The sequence below is a fragment of the Rhynchophorus ferrugineus genome, unplaced genomic scaffold (assembly GCF_030347505.1).
Source record: "Rhynchophorus ferrugineus isolate W39M unplaced genomic scaffold, kcgeb_rfMv2 rfM2, whole genome shotgun sequence".
Taxonomy (NCBI): domain Eukaryota; kingdom Metazoa; phylum Arthropoda; class Insecta; order Coleoptera; family Curculionidae; genus Rhynchophorus; species Rhynchophorus ferrugineus.
In genome coordinates, this window is record NW_027472581.1 from 37,652,829 (window position 1) to 37,676,862 (window position 24,034).

General features: G+C 31.5%; 1 protein-coding gene across 7 annotated transcripts in view; it reads left to right on the top strand.

The window, feature by feature from the left end:
- Nucleotides 1-719: 719 nt before the first annotated feature.
- Drep2 (DNA fragmentation factor-related protein 2) overlaps nucleotides 720-24,034 on the top strand; it is a 31,623-nt gene continuing 8,308 nt past the window's right edge. For 2 of the 7 annotated variants that reach the window (XM_076397419.1, XM_076397415.1), the window contains exons 1-6: nucleotides 971-1,146; nucleotides 5,397-5,667; nucleotides 5,754-5,845; nucleotides 11,601-11,804; nucleotides 13,974-14,235; nucleotides 14,378-14,640. In XM_076397419.1, the coding sequence (XP_076253534.1) occupies nucleotides 1,108-1,146; nucleotides 5,397-5,667; nucleotides 5,754-5,845; nucleotides 11,601-11,804; nucleotides 13,974-14,235; nucleotides 14,378-14,640 (1,131 nt within the window). In that variant the 5' untranslated portion in view covers nucleotides 971-1,107. Of the gene's footprint in view, nucleotides 861-970; nucleotides 1,147-4,286; nucleotides 4,333-5,396; nucleotides 5,668-5,753; nucleotides 5,846-11,600; nucleotides 11,805-13,973; nucleotides 14,236-14,377; nucleotides 14,641-16,354; nucleotides 16,540-24,034 lie in introns of those variants that run through there. The other 5 variants (XM_076397417.1, XM_076397413.1, XM_076397414.1 and 2 more) reach the window with 5 other exon arrangements.

A 24,034-nucleotide genomic window follows, 5' to 3' on the forward strand; every position in this document is an offset into this window, starting at 1 on the left:
CAATAGTCAATAACTTATGATATTATATGAGACGTTTTCAATTACGCATCTAAAACATAGTAAAGAACAATGAGATCATATCCCAAAGGTCCTATAGCATTTACTGGTCACAAAACAAGCAAATTATGTTTTGCTATAAGACCATACTCATTGATATTGATGTGATCCCAAGATACTATAGTGTAGCTGGCCGTTATGAATAATATGCAACAACGTAATTCAAAATTAAACTACTAGAAAATCGCTTGAGCGAAAAAATATATATGAATAACAATTCAATAATGCTACCAAGCTAGAAAAAAACGAGCAATACTCAATAACTCAAAGTTTTGAAAATGTTGGCCATTGAACAAAATCACAATTTCATTAATTATATATCAGTATTAATTACTATATCAATACATTCATATAATTAACTTTTATATCAAAATATGGCAAGACTGCAAACGATAACGGAATTAAAAATCCAGCAAATATTATGTTCATATATAAGCAGTTATCTTGAATCCTAATACATATTTTTTATTTCAACATAACGACAAAACAATGATCCGGCAACAGGAGCGAACGTTGCGCAAGTGCAACATCCAGTTTACTTCGTTGGGGTGGCAGAATTTCACTACCAGGGCAGGATATCGATCGACCGGCAGGGGGCGCGCGAGTAGTCCGTACGGCGGGTCACAGAATCGGCAGCCAGCCATTGTGCCCGAAATGGACGTGCCACGACGGGGTTGCTTCGGTAGCGAGGGCCCGCGGCGTCTCGGGGGCCCCCACCCCACGATCCAGTGAGTGCGGGAGTGAAGGACGCGGCCGCGGCCGGAAACGGGCCGCCCCACGACGATGCCGTGATGGCAAGAGAGGTACATGTATCACCCCACCCGTGTAACCCCACAAATCTGCATGCAAGTGTTGCACAGCAGCTTGGCCTTTGCACGAACCTTTGCCTCTGATTTTTTCAGTGTAGGATCAAGCCAGTGTCGGTTAAAAAATCGGTGACAGGCTTTACTATCGCCCACACACATTCACCTAGGTACACCCTACAATGACAGGATCACTGCTTGTGCCTGCAATTTATCTTGCTTTTGTAGGAGTGTTCGTTTATTCAAAATGTATTATATTTCTTGTTTATACAGAATTGTTGTCGATGTGAGTAAGAAACCATTTATATGAAATATGTATGTATATTTTTAGGCAATTTCAAGTATTATTAATAGTTATATACTGGGATTTATTTCCAAACTATTTTTATAAAGTATTAACGATAAAAAGGTATCTGTGTTTAAACATAAATATTATAAGAGATCATAACATGCCCGTTAACTGGCGTGTTATCGATTAAAGTAAACTAAGACAATTTTTACTTTTATAACCAAAATATTTGAAAAAAGTTTTTAATATGCCTCAATTTCAAAGTCGAACATATATAAAACATAATGAAAAGTAAAATAAATATTGTTATATTATAAATTAAACTTCAACTATTCATACTTTTAAATAAATAGATTTTATTGAATAATATATCAGTTTAATATTATTTAAAATATTTATAAATATATACGTTTAACGGGCAATCTTTATTAAATATAAAAATTTCATAGGAAAGTTAACCGTTAAAAATCTCGGTTTATCTATTACACACGCGCCCAAGTGTCTTGGCAGCGCCTTGAAATGCGCCTTTTTTTGAATGCAATCCGATAAGACTGGCGAATACGATCGGCTCCTTTCGGCCGTTTTCGGATGTACTGGTTTACTGAACTTTATTAAGGTGTTGCCGAATTATGTGCCTTTTGCAAAGTTATAAAGAGGTCGAATTTTTAATGATCGAAGTTTATGACAAAAATAACTCGTGAATGAAAGAACTGTCATTGAAGCGACATTACAGATTATTCTTTTTGACACAGATTATATATTTCGATTTTATCAGTTTTATTTTACCGTAACTTGAAAATATTGTTAATAACAAGTTAATGGTGAATTCAGTCAGCTAGTTAGATTCTTTAGATTGTTGAAATTAGATTTAAAAAATGTTCTTTACCAGAATATTACTGTTTAATGCAGGCATAATAAGACATTCAATGTATTTATTATTTTAAAAATTTAATATTATCGCTTTTTCTTATTAATGTTCATTTAGTACAATGTTACATATATTTAAACATTTTTATTGATTGCAATGTAATTTTAATACCAAATAAATAAATGGATAATTAACAATATTTTTTTGATAACAATTTAATATACATTTATATATTTGTTGCCTGATGTTTATTTGAACAGTTATCTATTTAAAACGATTTTTCTTATTGTTAATTTTATTTTTGTTATTATATTGTTATTATATTAATTGATAATAAAATATTATTGTTGTATGATTGTATTACATTTATATAATGTAATGTAAATATAATATAATGTAAATAAAAATTTCGTATAATATATATATATATATATATATATATATATATACATATATATATATATATAAGTAAAATAAAGATATAAGTAAGATATCGCTGACAAAATATTTTTTCTTTTGTTTCTAATTTATTTTTATAAGTAATATTTAAATTTTTATATTTAATAAATTTAATAAAATAAAACATTAAACTTTTACATTTAGTTTCATATTATTTATTACACTGTAAACTTACAAATCGCAAATAATGTTTACACATTACTACACAAATATGTTTTACAATATCACTATATTTCATATACTTACAAGTATATTAGTAATAACAAGGAATAAGCATATAATAACCTAGATGTTAACTTCAAACGTTTATTAGTATTTTATAGTATTTAAATTTATTTTATAGAATTTCATAGTATTAGTATTGAAATCTTCATTATTTATTGGTTTTTGAAAGTTATATTAAATTATTAAACACAGCTATATTAAAGCCTTATTTTTGCCACATTTCATCAATTTATTTATTTTTTATATTTCGAATTACATTGTCTTTTCACAATTTTTTTTACAAATTATTTTAATTAAAAATTAAAATATTAATGCCTCAATACAATAATCTAGAATAGAAAATTAAAAGCATGGGTTTTACTCATAATTTATATGTATATGATTATCTTTTTGTTATAGAAATAATTTAAAATTTTATATTCATCTTAATATTTAAAAGAACATTTTGTTTATAGTATTTACTATATATTTATAGAATATCTAATTATTTGAAGGTATTCAAAAATTTATTGCATTAAGCAAATTTATTAAAGTAAAAATAAAAAATGTTTTGTTAATGCTAAATAAATATGTCATTCGAAATGATTATGTCGAAAAATTTCCATTTCTGTGTTTTTGTTAGAGAGCGATTTTAATAAAAGCCAGCTTTCTCTAATTTTAGCCGGGCTTTGTCTGTCGCAGAATGTAACGGCAATGCTGAAGCGTCACAGTTTATACGCCACAACCGTTACGAAGGCACCCTGGCCCGTTGGCCCACTTTCGCGTACTACGTCGCGTAAATGGGGGTAACACGGCCCATAGCCCCGTTCCGGCCTGGACGATTGACGTAGGCCAGGGCATCGCACTGGCTTGGCCTGGCTCGGATTCGTTCCGAAACGCGGTACTTGACGATTCCAAAAACAGTTTGTTTTGCTCGTTTTTTATTGAGAATTTATGCCAGATATCGACAGCCTCTATAAAAATAGAAACTTGCAATGATTTATAACATGAAATAATTTAAGTTATACTTGAATAAAACAAACCATTTATACATTGAAAAATTATTAAAAACATAAATATTGACGATATTTGTTTTAATTTTTCTGATTTGTCGACAAATACAATTATATAATTTATTATGAAATTACCGTTATAAACATTAATACATTTTCATTACTATTATTAACAATATGAGATATCTTCCTAAATAATAAAATAATAAAATCTATTTTAGATGAGAATCTTGCTTTACCTCATTTGCGAGTAAATAGGGAAACGGGTCGTTCCAGTGAGTTCATAGAACTGGAGTGTTATTAATATTATTATTAAATGAGTTTATTTATAACAAAAATATAATGTTACACATATATTGACGGCAAAAATGTTAATTCATATATATATATATATATATATATATATATATATATATATATATATATATATATATTTAGAAAGAGCATGTAAATGTTATTCGAGACCTCTAAGTGAAACATCGTTGGTTGGAGAAATCCGGCCGATGACGCGCATTGTAGGCCGGTTCAACGCACCCGCGTCACCGTGTTCCGCCGGGGTAGGTCAGGTCCAGTCGTGATGCGGCGGCCGGGCGCGGAGCAGGCTGTCTGAGCCACCGGGCCGAGATGGGCGTGTTGCAGGTAGTGTTGGTAACGAGGCGTGTGTTGGGTCTAGTGTTTGATCATAATTTTCGTTAAAATAATATTACCGTTATTGCATATGTTGTATTAGCGGCTAAAAATATCCTGCGCTAACATGCTGGAAAGATAAACAAACTTGTCTCATTCAGTAATCTTACTCATTCAACTATGACACACAACGGATTAAACTTAATTATTATTTAGCATTATCGTTTTAAAAGGATCGTTATGTTATTATTATTATTATTATTATTAGTATTATTATTATTATTATTACTATTGTTATATTTTTATTTGATTAATAACATTCAAATTATTAACAATATACAGAGATAATTTTGAAATTTGTTTTTGTTATATCCGATTGCCACATTTCATGTGTATTGCCATAACTATTTAAAAATAACATCCTTTGCATAATTTATTGATGTATGAGACACGTTTTATTACTTTAATTAAATAACTATGCACTATTTAAATTATAAAAATTTAGCCTTTTAATAAAACTTAAACAACTTTTAAAATAAAACAACTTATCTTCTATTTATTAATTATATGAAAGAATATTTTTAAATTAAATGTTGTAGGGTTTGTGTTATGACTGCATCGTCATTATTTTAAATTAGCTTCTTTATTTACGTACATACCATTCACTTTTCTTCATTGTTACTTGTATTAATAACATATGAAACAAATGTTTGGGACTGTATATTATTTTGTTTAATTACATTTTTAATGTACTGAATGAAAACAATATTTTTGTTTTTATTTTTTGGCTAGATACTCTCGATAAATATATTTATGTTTTACTTGAATGTTTTCTGCATTAAACTGCAATTAAAACTTACTCATGCATACTCTGATTTTTACAATTTAGGAATGCTTTGTTCTTTAATACTTTGTGATTTTTATGATTTAAAACTATATCAATTTATTTTAATGCATGGAATTGTTAAGTGTACTTTAAATATAATACCGTGTAACCTGTCACATGAATGTTTAACATTGTTAAGGTAATTGATAGCTTTTCAACTAACCTAACATTATTTTGGTTGTGATGACAGGACGCGCGCGGCAAGCGACCCTTCAAGCTATGGGACGGGCAGCGTAGCGTGCGCAAGGGGCTGGTGGTGGGCAGCCTCGAAGAGTTGGTGGCGCGTGGTCGGGATAAGTTGGGCGTCGCCGCGTCCGAACCGGTGCGACTGGTCTTGGAGTCGGACGGCACGCAGGTGGAGGACGCCGAATATTTCCGGACGTTGCCGCCCAACAGTGTGCTATTATTGCTACGCCCAGGGGAGCGGTGGTTGCCGGCGGGGGTTGATGTTATTCGTGCAGGTCAGTACCCTATCATCAACGTCTTGGTGTCGTGACCGACCCTACCCGATCCGCCAATGACAAAGTAACACTGACATTTGTTCTAGTAGTTTCGGCTATTCCTCGCATTGTGTGCGAAACGATCAATGCGCTGGAATTACAGGATGAAACGCCTTCATGGAAAATCATGGACAACAAGGTAATAGTATATGAGGTCGAAATACCTAAACGATAATAGCTGCTTAATGGAAGAACATGGAACAAAGGACTGAAATGATAGATTATCTAAGTATAACAATTTTCTGTTGATAAAATCATATATACCTGACAAAAAAAGTATTTAAACCAAAAATACCTACTGAATAGTTTCACATAACACCCAAACAATATTCCTTCTTGACAGCTTAGCCGGGTGGAAGAATAATATTTATTATCTTTTATAGATATATAAAAATGAATTACTGTTCGTTAATCTTGCTAAAACTCGAGAACGGCTAGACTGATTTCAATAATTTTGGTTTGCAAAAAAAGCCTATTATATGAAGAAAGGATAAGCATTATGTGGTGAAAAGATGTAGAATGATTGCGAAAAAAAAACAGTATGTATAACAATTTTACTTTTCCAAAGTGTCAATGACACCAATAGTTTCACTTTCACAGAAAACCGACATTTTTGATGGTTGTTAAATATTGCGTGCGGAAATTTATTTTGTGACTAAAAATATTGAATTTTGATTGACATTGACACTGAAGAGAATTTCTAATGAAGAAGAAACGTTCTGAACCGTTCATACATGAAGACCATTCAATACTTTACCACCATTTATATTTCATATAAATGTAGTTATTTTTTCTAGATTCGATTCGATAACATGAAAGTCAAGTAACAAATAACGAGATGTATATCAAATATAATCTGCTAACGGTAATTTAGAATCGTATTCTAATTGCGGTCGAGTGAACATTTACCAAGAATGGAATTGAAATATATAGTAACTGTTCAAAGCATAATTTGTAAAGGTATTTCATATTTGTTATTATTTGGTCAAAAATTTAGTGCTCGAGAACTTTTATTATTAACAGTACCAAGGAGAAGACGATCTATTAAGGTCCGACTTAGGTCGTCGAAGTCAATAAAATGTATACATGACCCCCCGTACTAACGGCACTGATGAGCAGCGAGAGACAGACAATAATAATAATGGTCTTGGTATCTCGCATTTGAGTTTTAGAGTGACTAAATAAAATATATAGGCCTAGAATCGAGTTAGCGCACATCAAAAAAAAAACAAGCGAGCACGACACAGTGAAATTCGTCCAGGAAGAAGCAGCATTCCACTACGAGCGGTAGATATCTAGTCCGTTATATTGTGCTGGTAAAAAAGTAAAATTGTCACAATTGGTCCCACCACCACATCCATTCCCCTCATTAGTTTTTGGGATGGGAAATGATCACCACTTTTTGGCCAACATTCAAAAATATAATTGTTGTTTGCATGTCATTTGGATCCGGATACGGAAACTGACAGGCGCTGTGCTTACAATTGAACGGTGAAGCGAGCTATTGTCCAAGAACTACAAACGTTTCTTCATCAGAACGACGATTTAATCAAAATCTTCAATATATTAATGGATCGGATACTATCTAATGGCTATTAAAATAAGTATTTTAAGAAAATTTGTAAGATAGATGATTAGCCTACCAAATGGTGAAGTGGTTAGCGAATTTGGATATCACTGGAAATTTTAATCCACTTTGACGAGGAATTATAATGACAATTATTAACTGATAGTCATTAATGATCGTCATTAACTAAAGCTGACACATTACACGATGGTTTTTGAGACGATTCTTACGTTGATAATTCGTTATTCAATAGAATGAATTTTTAACTTCTAATGCCGTTACAATTACCTTTTGTAGTTCAGCAGTAACAAATAAAACTTAAAGTTAACAGCAATAAACTGTTATAAATTAATAAAACAAAATAGGACTGTTAAAAGCAATAATGAAAAGCTACAATCTTGTGAAATTTCATTTTTAAGAAATATTGAGCGTCAAAGAGTCGTTAATTTATTACCATTGCTTACAACAATTGGTTCACCGCAACATAGATCTTGTTTAGCTATACATATATATATATATATATATATATATATATATATATATATATATATATATATTTATATATATATATATATATATATATATATATATATATATATATATATATACATTTAACTATCAGTACATCAACATCGAAGTTTCATTGCTTCATTGCAGACAAATAGAAGGGTTTTCTATGGCGTACTATGACTGGCGATAAAAAGTAGATCTACACCATAACCTTAAGCTTAACAAATCGTGGGTTAGTCCAAGACAGTCCACAGCCAAAATCCACATCGACATCGAATCGGAATATTAATGACCCATTATTACCAAATGAAACTGTTACCGCAGATATGTACCGACATTAACTGACCACATTGAATGATGAATTGTTGCAAGAAATGCCAATAACAGTGCTAGTAATATAAAAATGCTTAGTCAAACGTTGCAAAATTTGTGAAGGATATATTGTTGCAGTACAAATTAAAAGTTATACTGCACCCACCGTAGTCACCAGGTATAGCGCCTTCTGATCACTACTTGTTTATATCGTAGCAGCAACCATGTCGACGTCATGAAACAATGATCCTTCCCAACCTCACTTTGAATAGCCAAATAATCGATAATGACGAGTTGAGGCATTACTTGATCAAGAAAGAATCAAATTTAAAATTTTATTTATATGTTATAATTATTTTACAGTTTCACCTCTTAGTTCCTACGTTCTGTGTGTAAAAATTATATTTATATGTTATACTTATTTTACAGTTTCACCTCTTAGTTCCTAAGTTCTCAAAGTTTCAAACTTTTTTGGAAAATTAATTAAAAGATCGCCCGAGAGGTATTTAGAAATATTAATCAGATATGGGTAATACTTTAACTAATCTGCTAATTCATTTTTTTTCCTCAAATACACGTATATAACTTCAAACAATCTTATAAGCTATTTTTTGCTTAAGTTTTTTAAGTTTAAGTTTGTTATTTAAATAACATGCCAAAGCATTTAATTATTTAATTTATTTCTTACCGTTTACAAGATCTTGAATGAAGCCCTGCATTACATTAAGACTGCCTCAAGAGATACTATTTTTTCGTATATTGTAGGCCGCTATTATAAGATTCGACATACCTCAAGATCCCGGTGGCCATTAATTTATTACATAAAACCATTTTTGCCATTTGGCAAGAAGAGACCGACCCCCTCACCCTGTTTAATATTCATTAATAATTATTAAGACTACAAAGGAATTAAAATACACGTTTGGTTAGTTTTAATTTTAATTTTTCAAAAAAAAATTACGGTCGTTTAGTTGTATCTAGAGAGGAACTTCTTTATTATTTATCTTTTTATAAGTTTTTGGTCAGACCAGTGGCTCAAAAACCTCATAGCTATCTTTCAAATATTAAAAAATTAGAAGCTAAAGTTAAATATTATGCAAAAATTAAAATTACTATTTTTGTTATATTTTAAAGTCTCGTTTTTAACAACTGGGGTTTATCTGGACTGGACTTACCGCTTAACGTGGTTTCTAAATCATGGTCCTCGACTTTAAACCTACCGATTGGCGAGTAGCCAACTTAGAAATCATTCCAGAAGATATCTGGATTTACCCAGCCTGGCTACCGGTATAGCTGGGATCATTTTCCTTGTCCGATTTTAAACTTTGCGCCTTGACTTTTTGACCATTCACAATTATAAATTTACTACCATGCCTCAGCAGGACTCAAAAACGCAACTATTACAACCCTAGGAGTTGCGCCAACCATATCGGCTTAAGAAAAATTACTATAGTCTATCCGATAAAACAGTGAAATTACGTCACCTAAATTTATGACATTAAAACATCACAACATTGCCGAATCAACTTTGAGCTTTAGTTTATTTTGGCTTTGGCCTATAACGCATTTTTAATGGAAATAAAATAATGAAGCAAAAATAATGTATTTAAATATAATGTTTTTTTTTTAATATCACAGTACATCTAATGCATATATTACAAGAGAACTTAAACTAAAGCTAATACAGCATCAATACAGAGTTCTTTTATTATATTTACATTAAACTCTTCTTCATACCACCTATAAGGTAGAGTCTGGATGCATTTTTATGCAGGGCAATGGATTTTACTTTCATTAGAGAGCATATTTAGCACGTTTATTTTTTGTTTCCTTCATTGCTGTGTTTTTTTGTCAAGTCTTTTTCATATCACTGATATTCTCCTTAGTTTTTTCTATTACTACCGATCTATATCGCAATAAAATCTATATTTTTCTTGGTAAAATTATATTTAATCACTGCTTTCTCCCTAATGCATTTGCCATATATGCAAAATGATTATTCATTCTCTCATACATTCTAACCTAATGCTTATGTGTAATTCTGGTCAATTATAAACATTTATCTATTCACTCAAATATTTTACACCTTGTCTTGGTATTTCACACCATTGGATTGTAATCACATATCTTGAATATTTGATTGTATTGAATATACGCTGATAGAGATGAAGATGTAATACTTTCTAACCATATTACTCAGTCATCTGATCTACTGTGAATTATTTTTTACACTCTTTATTAACGGCTTAACGAAAGTGGCCTAATGTACGTTTTTTAAAATATCTAAGTGTCGTCTAGATACACAAATTGAAATAAAAAATCCTTGATTTTAACATATACTTTTAAAAGCAATGTCTAGAAGTTCCATTAGACATCTTCGTGGGTTATCTTTACACCATTTAAATCACATGTTCCCTAAGTAATCCATATCCCTAAGTTTTCTATGGATACGTTACAGGCTAACGGTTTCCTCTGAAATAATTGTAACAAATTATATTTATATGGAGAAAACTGTTTGTTAATGTTTGTTACTGTTTTTTATAAATTTTATTTCGAATAACGAACATTAAGGTGATCTTATTTTGTTGGCCGCTTCAATATTTAGTGCAGCTGCAACCCGCTACAACATATATCTTTACAACATCAATACTTTTTTTAACTGGCAATAGGGGACCCCTCATTATCTCTTTCCTGTTCGAAGTAACTGACTAGAGACGCAAACTGTTTCTGACTGACTATTTATTGGCTTTGGCATTTTCATTCAGGGTAATTACAAATATTATGTGGCAATTTAAAATTTATCAAAACAAGCAAGGCGAAAAAACAGCATTTGCTGGTTTATAACATCTGATAATCATCATTAATGTTTAGAACAATTTTACAGATATTTGACAGTCAGACGATTTTTATAGGCTGTACAGCGTTTATATGTCGGATCAGACAGCATTATATCTTTTTTCAAAAGTCTCTTGCTATCTCACTTTAAAACGAATTTACAAATTGCTATAGGTAATACATTCGACAACATGTTCACGTAAGTTCACATTTATTATGGATAGAGTATAATTTCTTTGTAGGTACAAGTAAAGGTTCTTAAAAATTGTTTCTTTGAATAAATAAAATTAAAATAAACCATACGTGCTCTTTATTTCTTTAGGTTCTTACGTAATAAATATTACAAGAAGATGGTAGTCGGTTCAATCCTTATTTTTTCTTACGTAGGAGGGGAGGGGGCCACAAACTGTAAAAAATTGTCTTAAGTGATAAATTAATGGCACCTTCTCGAACAAAATAGCGTATATTTACGTTACCTTTCCATTATTATTATTATTAAGTTAATTAAACTTGTTAAATAAAGCCATCAAATTTTTTTTAATATACGTATTACATTGTCACTAGTCGTTACCGACTAACCTAAAATTTGTCTTTACAATAATATTACTAATATATATTATTGTTTAAAATATGTGCTGTATTATGTTCTTTATAATGACTCTATTTTTAGGGCCGGGTCACGGTGGTACTGCACTGGGATCAGCGACCTGGAAGAGGGCCCGCCGACGTACCATCACCAGCCAAATTTTCGCCTAGCAAGCGACCGCCCGGTGGTGTGCAGACGGCCGCTCCTAAAGGCCCACCGTCGAGTCAGGACGGATTCACACCGCCTCGAAGGGCCAGCCCGCAGATCACTGTGATAAACCACGATGAAGTCAGTAACATAACTCACAAGTTATCAAACCAAATTCATTTCATATCGCATTCAAGGTTTTGATTTATATCGTTTATTACTACTCAATGGATATTAAACAGCATCATGGACAAGATACCAAGAATAATTATAGTAAAGAAAGAATTATTTACTAGAGCGCCAACGCTTTTAATTAATAATTTGCAACTATTTTTTATATGCAATTAAAATACAATTCGAAAGACTTCTATGTCGATTGAGGCTAATACAAGTCATACATTTTAAAAAATTATTTGAAATGAGTAAAAATAATGGACCATAGCTGCAAAATATAACAAATAAAATTGGATGTATGCTGGACGCCTCAATCTTAAGATAGGTTGTAGAAGATTGTATCACATAATCTTGAAATAATTATTAAAATACAACATTAATCAACATATTAGAACAATTGATTATCAAACAACTTATTAAAACAACTGATTCCGACTTTCACAAAATTTTCACAAATTTGGTTGTAAAAAATATCAGTTAATAATTTGTAACATTAATTTAACATAATCTAAATATACAAAGGAAACCTTCATAATTCTACATATTGATCGCTGAATCTTTTTGATTCGAATAATTTTATGCTAGAAATATATAAAAAATATCGGACCCATTAATTATTAATTTCTATTTTAAAGGATTTATAACAGATGGTATTACTGGGTATTAAATTGCATCGACTATATATTTGTAAACAACTTTATGTTGAAGTCTAATAGGCTTCAATTTTCAATACGTGTCATTTCGTCAACGTGTGAACAAATTTTTGAACAAACAAATAATCCTATTAAAAATGTAGCTATAATTATTTCTAAATTATTACTACTTAATTCATGAGAGCATGATTTCCAGTTCTTTATGGAGAATAATTTCAATTATGGTTGCCTTTGTCGACCAATTCATTTAACCTAAATTTGTTTGTAACCTTTTTATTTGTATTTAAATGTATTGTTTTATAACTGAAGTGATACGTTCCTAATATATATCTTTAAAAGACGGTGCCACCAAGCGAACCAGCTAACATAGTTTCTGTAACTCATCCGTCTATTGAAATGCTGTATTTCTAAAACTATTATCTTAAAATTCTATTATCAAAAACTATTAACTAATAAATAGCCTACACTATAAATTACTAACCTTGTTACCTAATGATAATTTAGATTTACGCCCTATCAACCAGTACATTTGGTTTAGTTTAACTCCAAGCTGTTTGCGTTTTGTCACTATATGTTTCTTCCATGTCAAACGTCGATCGAAATTCATTCCCAGATATTTAACGTTGTCTGCTTGCGGAAGTTTATGATTATTCAATTGTACTAAGGGACATGTTCCTCTACAAAAAGTGAATATCACATGTGTAGATTTTGTCTCATTTGGTTTGATACGCCACGTTTTCAACCACAATTCGACTTTGTTAAGATGAAATTGCAGGTTTCTTGTGGCTGATATTGGGTCCTCGTGTGACTTGGTACTTTCATAAGAAGTGAAATGTTGCTCAGATAAGTGACGACTTATATGTCGAAACAAGTTTTAATCAGTATGAGCGCTTCCAATTTTAATGTTTCCAAAGATGTTTTCACCAGATTTGTGATTGAGCATGTCGTAAAGAATAACATTGTTGTGTATTTGCTCGTATTCCGGCCGCTCGCAGTGCTCGGGTCGAACGGATCAATCATAGTCAATAGCGATCCCCATTGATAGTTTCATCACGTAATACCTTCAAATTATCGTCTTTAATTTTTTGAAATGCTCAGAACACTCTTTGTCACCAGTGTCAAAATCACCACTTTTAAAATGTCGAAACCAGTATTCACATTTTTAAATCGATGGAGCATGTTTGCTATAAAAACAGAACTCGATGATTTTCAGCTGTCTTTTTCTTAAAATTTAAGTAATAAAGTGAAATTTGAAACTATTGAAAAAATTGTTCGTATTTCGACGAAATGACACTTGAAAAGTGACACTTCACGTGAAAAGTGAAGCATCAACATGAAGTTGGTTACAAATGTACTCAATGTGATTTAATACATAGTAACACAATCTCTTGTAAATCCTTTAAAATTCATTTATAGGCTTGATTTATAAAATAGAGAATTTTTTTTAAACTGTTTAGATTTGTATTTAACGTTCGATGTTTAGGTTCGCCCCATGGGAGCCCGTCGTGCCGGTTCCTTGGAAGCACCAGTACACGTGCACACGCCGGAGTGTATGCACCACGCGCACCTTCCTCGCGCCGGCAGTCCCCAGAACGGCGCGGTCGAGTGCGATTTTCACTGCTGCGCGCTTCACGAGGAAGGCCGGCGAATTGCCGTTCACAAATCGGTAGCGACGTCGCCCATCCAGGAGGCGGGCGCGCAGCAAGCTCAAGCGTCTCCACAGCCACGTCACGTCCGTTTTTTAGGTATGTATCCGCGACGCGTCAACCTCAACGACCCCTCGTCCTCAATTATCGAACATCATCACCCGCAACAACCCAACCCCACACAGTCCAAGTAAGAATCAACGAACGATCTCAAAATAGGCAACCTGCACCCGTTTTCCAGACGTTGAAGGTGGCGGCCGGGGCGGGGGCCTCTCCGAGCATGAGTCCTCCGAGTCCGAGACGGAGAACACCGTCATGGAGGACGAGGCCGTCACCTCCGAAAAGTTCCTGTTGCTCATCGACCAGCTGAGCGTCGACCAGAAACGTCATCTTAGCATCAAGGACATCGGTATCATTCTCGAACGGCTCAGCTCTAAGATATTGGACGTCGAACGTTTGGACCGTGAAAGCGAAAGCGACGACTGTTACAATTGGACGATTAAGGTATTATTACCATATATCTATTACTATAGTCTATCCAAAGTATCTGTGAACTCACGTCATCTCAATTTATGACGTCAAGACGTCGCAACGTTGCCTCATTTAACATTGAAAATTTATCCATTTTATTTTATTTTAGCTTCAATATATAACAACATTCTACTATAAATAAAATAATAAAACAAAAATGTTATAAATTATAGTTCATTTTAACAATACAGTACATCTAATTCATATATTAACGAAGATCTTAAATCACAGTTAATTAAACAGCTATAATAGTTTATAGCTTACAGTTATTCTATTCTATTTATATTGAACTCTTTTCTAAACCACCTATGGTATCTCCTGGAAGCTTAATCCAACTAATTAAAAATTGTACATCTTTTTATGTTTAGTTCTTGTTTCCTCCGTTGCTGTGTATTCTTATAAAATCATTCTGATATCACTCTATTTCTCCTTAGTTTATTCTGTGACTGCCTGAGTAAATTTTTCTTAATAAAATTAGATTTAATCACTGTATTCTCTAATGCATTTGCCATATCTGCAAAACAATTAGTACTCATTTTCTCTTCTCACAATTTAACCAAATGCTCATATATTCTGAACAATTACACATCTGTGAAGCTACAGATATGTATCTATGCACATAAACCTTTAACACTCTACAATACGATTTTCTACAGTTATTCTATATAAATTATATACTCACCTTTAGTTGATTCCACTCCCATCACTCTGTCTTGGTATTGTCAGCATTGAATTAATTCATTTAATTGTTTAACCCACTCACTATCACATTCTGAGTTACTATTTAAGACAAAAACTAAGCTTTTAATTTACAATCTAACACTAGTTCACAATTCCACCATTTGTCAATGCCTTCTTTTGTGTGTCTGATGGAATTCATTTAAACTGAAGGGTGCTTTTAGAGAGTGTATTGCCTTCTACATAGTTCCAGTAAAAAGATTTCTATGGGTACTTTCTCTACTAGCAGTTATCTCTGAAATAATTATACTAAATTATATTTATCTTAAAAAAACTACTTACGATTTCTATACATTTCATACATTTAATCTTGAATAGAACGTATCAAGTTTTGTAGATTGTTTTTTTTTTTTCGGTGAACCCAAAATTATAAAAATTTCTCTGTAATAGTGATCATATTCAATAAAATAAAATATAATATTTCGCAACACAATAAAATATTTGTAATAAAAACCCCAGCAGCTTAATATTTAAGTATCAATACTTACCACTCTAACGCATTTTACTAGTATGAACGGGCTCCCATTACCTCATTTCTGTTTTTGTTTAAGTTATTGATTAGAGACGTAATTTGTTTCTGACTGTCATTAAGAGTAACCAAAAATATTAAGCAGCGATTTGAAATTTATCAGAACAAGCAAAGCACCAAGAATTTTGCAGACATTTGACAACCAAACGACATTTGCAGACTGATTTGGTTATATCTTCGAACTTACTGAACAGCATTGTATCTTTTTTTTAACTGAAATAAAATGAGAAGGAAAATATTGTTTGGTATTAAAATGAATTTACAAACTGCAATAGGCAATACATTATATTTCTTGATGACGTAAGTTCACTGTTACTTTGAATAGACTATATGTCCATGCATTTAATCAGTGATATAAATGTAAACAATTTGTAGGTTCCTTTTTTTCAATTTCTAATCTTAATATAAACTAATTATAAGCAAGCAGGTCACGCGAATGACGCTCATCTTCGAGGAAATCTATGGCTCAAGTGTCAAACCAATTTAATCTTTCCTTCGGGGGGAGGGAGTTTTTTCAATGGGCGCTACGTGGTTCTTGATTCTCTCCAATATCTCAAACCACAAAAAGGATACGGGATGCACTAAATAAAAGGGACTAACAGACGGTACAAGGATATATCTATATTAAATTATGTCATAATCTATATTAACAATATTGACAATTCTATACTAATAACTAATAGTAATCAACTCACTAATATAATCTCTCATAAAATGTCCTTATATGGAAACATCCAGTGATAAAATATCCTTTTGTGAATGATATCATATCATGAAATTCTGTGGTCAAATGATGTACCTCACTTACCAGAAGGAAAAGCTCTCTATGGGACTGGGCTCCCTTTGGGTGAGAGTCACCAATCGGCAAGCGCCGAAACTAAGCCGCTTCAGATGGAACCAACTCCAAGAAAATTCTGGACATTCTGTAATTTTCGCGATATACATGGCATGACGAAAAACGCGAACGCTACAAATTATACAACCTAACCTATCTATTCGAATTCAATGATTTTAGCATTTCTCTACATTAAAAAAACAGTTCTACATTTAGTGTTACTGAGTTATTGGCAAGTAAATATCATTCATCATCATTCATCCATTACTTTCGTTCGATTTAAAGAAATCTAATGCGGAATCCCTTCAACAACTTTTTGATTTCAATAATGAGGGAAAAAGTTCGGAGAGAATGAATTACAAGATATATGATTTATGATGCGGTTGATGACTACCACACGAATTTACTGAAACAATTATTTAGAACATTTCCAACATGGCGAATTCATTGCTAGTCAAAACTCAGTGACTCTTACGAAATAATGTGTAGAGATACGTAGAGAGATGTAGAGATGTAAGACTTTTGCCATAATTTAAGAAGCATTGTTTGCATTAAAAAACATATATATATATATATATATATATATATGTATATATATATTCGTAAAAGAAAATTAAAATACGGACCACAGCTTAAATAGTATGACACTAATAATGGTCCGTAAAGGTAAGGCAACAAGCCTGTTAAATTTTATAACAAGAATTTATATAAATAATTTTTTTCTGAAAACTAATGACTAGAAATCAATAACTTAACTACGCCCATATGTTTTCTCTTAATATGGCTTCGAGATAATTAGATTATTTGCTTATCACGAATTGAATATATTGAATTTTAGAATTTATATGAATTCCTATTTTAAATAAGCTAGACAGACTTGACAAGTATATTTAAACTAAAAAGTCATCTTTCTTAATTGTTCCATGAGATTTATTTCAGATTAATTTAGACCAATTTAATTCATAATTATTGTTTTGAAATATTTATCTAAAATACAGAGTATATTTCAATTTCATTTCAGTAACAATCAATTACAGATTTGTTAACAATTAATGTTCGATTTAGAATGTAATTTTGTTGCCTTATAAAAGATCTAGTTTTATCTCTAAGAAAATCATTTTTTATTGATTTATATTTTTAAATGGACACCTTAACATGGATTGATTTATAAACAATATAATATTTGATATTGTATATAGTTTCTAAAAATGTTTGTTTTGAAATCCATCCCACGCAAAACCAGCACAGGAAATCTCTCTCGATTATAACTGATACTTTTGAACCGGATATTGAAAGAGAAATCCAGGCATACAAACAGAAATGCGACATTTCAATAACTGTTATTTTAACAATCATGTTATAAAATCACTAAAAGACTTGAATAAACTGAATAAGCAGTCCTACACTACAAAATTTCAAATTCAAGTCATTTCTAATACTAATTTACAAGCACAGAGTTTACAATTTACAGTGATTTTATAAAATGACTGTAACTTGTGGCTTGGGTTGGACTCGGATTTATTCTCGTTCAAAGATTAACCCATCTAAGTAAGTGCCTATCACGGTTGAGCGATTAACTGATTTTTCATGGCATTTAAAAAAAACTCAACCTCAAGGATCAAGAAAACCACTGCCCTAAATCATTCTTCTAAGGAGATCTGGCCATGAATATGTTTAATAACCGTCATTACTACCCCAGTTATACGGAGCAATTCATAAATTTTCCATCTGTCTTCTCTCAGTAGTCAAGAACAATTAAGTTTTAATCTACGACCTTACTAATTAACTAAATAACCTTCTTCAAGAGCTGACAGATATCAATCCGCATCAAATAATAGAAAAAATCAGAAGAAGTACCAAACAAGCCCTTCCAGTTCACAAGACTAAAGAAATTAAATCCGCAGTGCCAACCAAATGCCCCCGGACTTCGCCCTCTGCTTCTAACCTAAGTAAAGAGGCACATCTAGTAATATCTACTCTTAAAGATTACGGGGAAATAATCATTCTATCAGTCACAAGGCCGTTCCGAACATTACCAGAAATATCGATTTAATTCGAAATAATGATTACTTCCAACTCTTGTGCATATTACAGGCCATCAGTAAATATCAGCAATCGTTAGTCTGCAGACCCTATGCGTTCGGATATAATCATAATTTCCCTTCGGGTATAATCGTATACTCATGGCCGATCAATTGTTTTGCCATATGGTCGGAATTTACTATGCAGCATCCAAGAGAAGTAGATCGTTGAGGTTATACTTCTGATAATAAAACTTGTCTGCTGTTTCATAATTTTTTTCTATATTCATTATTGGATGTTTCGTGTTTACTAATGGGTATTAGATTAGTAATTGAATATTAGTCATGTTCGAATAAGAAAAGGACATTTTTAAATTAACTACTTGCTTAGTTGATTTTTAATTAAAAAGTATGAAAATTTTATTGAAGAATGTTGATGAACAATTTTGTTAGATTATGTGAGGTTAACCTTGTCTTCATATCAGTTATGAACTAATTTAGTTGTAAAAATAACTTATTGATACTGAGTAAATTGGTAAAATTAAATATAAATAAATGTATGCTATATAAAATCAAAACAGTGAATAAGTTAAAATTAGTTTTTTAAAGTCAAATAAGTTTTTGATTTAGATATTGACATAAAGACTAATACATTTGTCAAATTGTAAACATGAATGGAAGTGTATTAAAGTAATATGTATGTTAACTTGATAGAGATTGATATAGTTCTTTTTATAGTTCACAAGGGTAGAATTACAAAAGTATATGAATAACAAAGATAAAAACACATATTGAATTGTAAAATTTTATTGGGATTTAACAAATATTCATGGAAAATTGTATAATAACCCGCAAAAAAATATAAAAATGGAAAAGTTATTTTTAATTTGTTTGTTAGAATGACTGTACGACTCTTTTTAGTTGTATCTGATCTATAAAAGTAATTAAATTATTAGTCAAGACATCACTGTACAAAACATGAACTCATTACCTATATTATTTTAAATAGAAAGGCTCTTTGTTTCCCTTTTCAACCTTTAAAGTAGTAGCTTTTAGATCATTAGGGTGTCGTTAACAATTAATATTATGTGTTTTATGAAACGATTTGTCAATTCTTGTTAGCACATTTATCCTTAGAGTATTATTCTCTACCACTCTAGCATTCTGCAAAATCCTAACAACAGTTAGACCTGCAGTTAATTGATCTTTGAGTTTATTCTCTTCAACTTTTGTCCATTTTTGTAATAAATTTCATATTTATGCCCCGCATGTGTTTCAATATATTCAAGGGATACTTCACCTAAAATAGATGTTATTACTAATATATATAACGACTAAAATATATTTCTAATTTTTACCAGTCAATTTTTGTTATTATTCTTGACGGACAAACTCCATTAATGAATTGACTACCTCTAGCTAGTGACTGACGTACTGTAGATGTGTTTTCATAATGTTAGTTGAAATAATGGATTATACCCAGGGTTTTTTTCTTGCAGAATTGACACACTAAATTCATAGACAGAATTGTCATATTTATTTTAATAAATTTATTGAAAATAATTTAAATAAAATAAATCAAAAAATTAAAGGATACTTACTTTTAAACCAATTGTTATGGCTTTTATTATTAAAAATATGCTCATGCGCGTCAAAAATGACGATCGTCCGGCGATCATTTCCGATTGCAAATACCGATTTTACCCGCACGCACAGGGTCTATAGTTTAACGAATATTGTAAATATCAACGGGACTGAATTATTTTAAAACACTAAATCAAAAAGCTTATAATTTAAATAAATTCCTATCTGGTAGTTTTTTGTTATTGTTTCAATTAATTAGTCAAGAATTTAAATGATATCCTTTATTTCATATTTCGTAAGCTATACTATTTTCTGCTAGTTTCCGCTAAATTGTATTTTATTATATTTACACTGTTATAACCACTTTTATTTTTTTATTCTCTTGTCATTTGTACTAGAAAATAATACGCCAATAAATATGTTTCACTAAATACTATTTGAAACCATTAACATCAGAAATATTTACAAAGGGTTCCTTTTTACAACGGGTAAGAGATCATTTCATCGTGCTCTGAATGGAATAATGGATCCATTCTTCACTCAAATTATCCATTCTTGTTTTAGAAAGTTGTAAAATTGAGAACAAATAGTTCTGAAGTAATGTCCAATGTATAAATTTTAATAGCTATAGTGATGGGGACAGCGAATCTCGACAATTTTTCCCAACATATGTATAACTATACTCTGAACGAGCATTATCTGAACGATGACAACCAAATGATCATCTTGGACCCTGGTTGCACGCTCCGCGACAAGACTTTAGCACATTACAGAATATTCATTTCAACTCAAAACACGTTTTAGGTTTCTACGATTTATCCAAACATTACAAATAGGCAGCTATTATTTACTTATAGACCCTTTAAACTGAACCTATATGAAGGATGCGAAAGAGTTATAGTACAATTAGGTAAAAACAATAGAACTGACAAATATTGTTAATTTTTATATCAGTAATGGGTACACCCATCTTTATTGTTGTTGTCTTGCTAAAAATATAATTCTGACCGGCAGTTTGTGTTCTCTATTTGATTTTGAACCATTTTTCGATCAATAATAATATAATTTATAATAGTATAAATTTTCCCAGAAATTAATTGTATTTCAATACTTTCTATAAAACGATAGCCAACTGTTTACGACTTAAAAGCATCTGATCTTTTGGTAACCAGCACGCTTCATTTTACTGCGTACTCAAATAGTAAAGAATTTAATAATATTGACCGACGAATAGGCGTGGTTGTGACAAATAGAGTGTAATATATTAATCGGTCCTTTTTCTACCTAACTGTGATACAGTTTTTTCACGACATTCAAACGGCAAATTATCTACTAATAGGTCCCGCGCTAAAAAAACCTGTAAATAAACAATAGCTGTGGCTTTGTAAGTCTACATGAATCGTAGAATCTAAATTCTCTTAATCTAATTCCAAAATCTAAATTTTTACTAAGAGTCGATATGAAAAATGATGCGCTAAAATTTTGTCGCTGAAAAATAATCCTTAATGGGTTCTGATAGGCGTTGCTAGGGATGCCGAAAAAATATTCTTTTAACCGATATATCAATATTTTTGTAAGCCGATATTTATCGATACTTTTTCAAAAACATTAATTATATTTCTTAAACATTATAAAAACCCATTTAAGAATTTTGTATAAATTTGTACCTAATTTTAAAGGTTTAGTTTTTTTTAGAGTTTATCATTTTTGCTTAGGGAAATGTAGCAGCAAAGAAATTTAAATGATTGCAATTGAATGAATTGGCATAATTAAAGTCACGTAAATCTAAGTGACAAATACTAATGTGGCGATACCCAGAAAGTGACATTAGATATCAAAATACAACTCGTTCGAAGATTATAGCAACATGAGTAATAATAAGCAACATTTTAATTCATATTTATGCAAGTTTACATATATTACACAGCCCTGTGCAGATCAACACAGTTCTGCAAAAAAATTCTAAGAGTTGTTTAGACTTTGTGACGAAATCTTTATCTTTTTGGGTGTGCTGACTCCAAATTTGACTTTTCTTACAGGAACGACATGTTTCTTGATAATTTAGCTACCTATATTAAAGGAGTTATTACATTAAAATAAAAGAGAATAGTCTTGGAAAATATTTTATTCATATAACCATACACGAAATATATTTTTCTAATATATGTTGACTTGTTTCCCAGTGAGGCTCTTATTTGTGCATTTTTGCTTGTGGGAAGAATCTGGAATATCTTTCTCAAGCGTCTAACAATAGTCTGATATCCACCATTTTCTTTGGTATCTTTTCTCCATCTCTTTAATGCCCTAGTTGGAGTGGAAATGAAGAAAATCTACTTTAAGACTGATTGAACAACGTAAAGCTCGAAATGCTTTAAGCATTCTTTTGACGATGTGTTTATAATTAGATACTTTATGATTGTCTAAAACTTTCCCTTAAAATATCTCGTACCGGTCAACTCTTTTTAATCCAGTAATTTGCCCAGTCTCCGCTATAGCGTAGATACCAACCATGGTCAACCAACAGTGGTATCCATATATTAATTTGTGAAAAATCAATTACACGTTATTGTAGGATTCTTTGAGGTGTACAGAATGACCTACAGGAATTGAATCATAAAAATCGCCATTACAAAACGGAACTACTTTAACACTTCTTTTTGATGAGTCTATGAAAAAATCCTGAGGCCCTAGAATTTTTCAGCCTACTAAAATACAAGAAAACAGCTGTTTTGTTGCAGAGCTGTGTAATTTATAGATATCTATGTCGATCAAGGATTGTGAAATAATGATGTACTATAAATACATTTCAAATATCTAAATGAATTTTCTAAAAATGTATAAAATAAGTGTCTAAAAATTTGAAGATTAACATGAGTTGTAATTAAGTCAATCACTGTACTGAAGGAAAAACATGTATTTCATTTAAGTACAAAGTATGTAAAAGTTATATATTATTAAGGGGTTTTAAACAAAACAAAAACATTATTTTACTCAAAAACTGATTTTTTAAAGAAAGACGAGACGGCGATATAAAACGACACTGGTGATAAAAACAGACCAACCAGTCTCACTCGTTCACCAGTTAGGTAATCAGAAAAATAGATGGCCCAAGAGTCTTGGTCGTATTACTTAAGACCTTCCTCCTAAAAAAACACACAGGAATGTACGCGGACGTTATTCCGTCTGGAGGACTTATAGTTATTACAAAAATTGTTTTTGAGTATCGATTGTACCTTCGTCCGCCAGTTTATTTTTGAAAGTCTTCGAAATGCCACTGTTTCTACCCAAATTTCCATAGTACCCTTCTACGGAATGGTCTTCCAAATTTTGATAACACCAGATTCCAATAATATACTAAGAAACTGAGCTAGTGCAATTTGTATTTGATTGCAAGTTGCAAGCTTTTATTCAAATTCCAATAAACTCCGTTAATTCGCAGCGTCTTCAGTCTACTTTGGTAGCCTTACACTTTGAACTGTGATGCATGTGCCGGGAATACATACAATCATACTTGGAATAATTTATGACTAGGTATCGTTGAGCATCTTCAATTCACCGTTTTTGAACTTGCAGCTTCAGCTGTCAACTTTTGCTCGAACTCCACTTAACGACACCAAGAAAAGTTTCGAATAATTAAAATAGTTTATGGCTAGGTGTCAT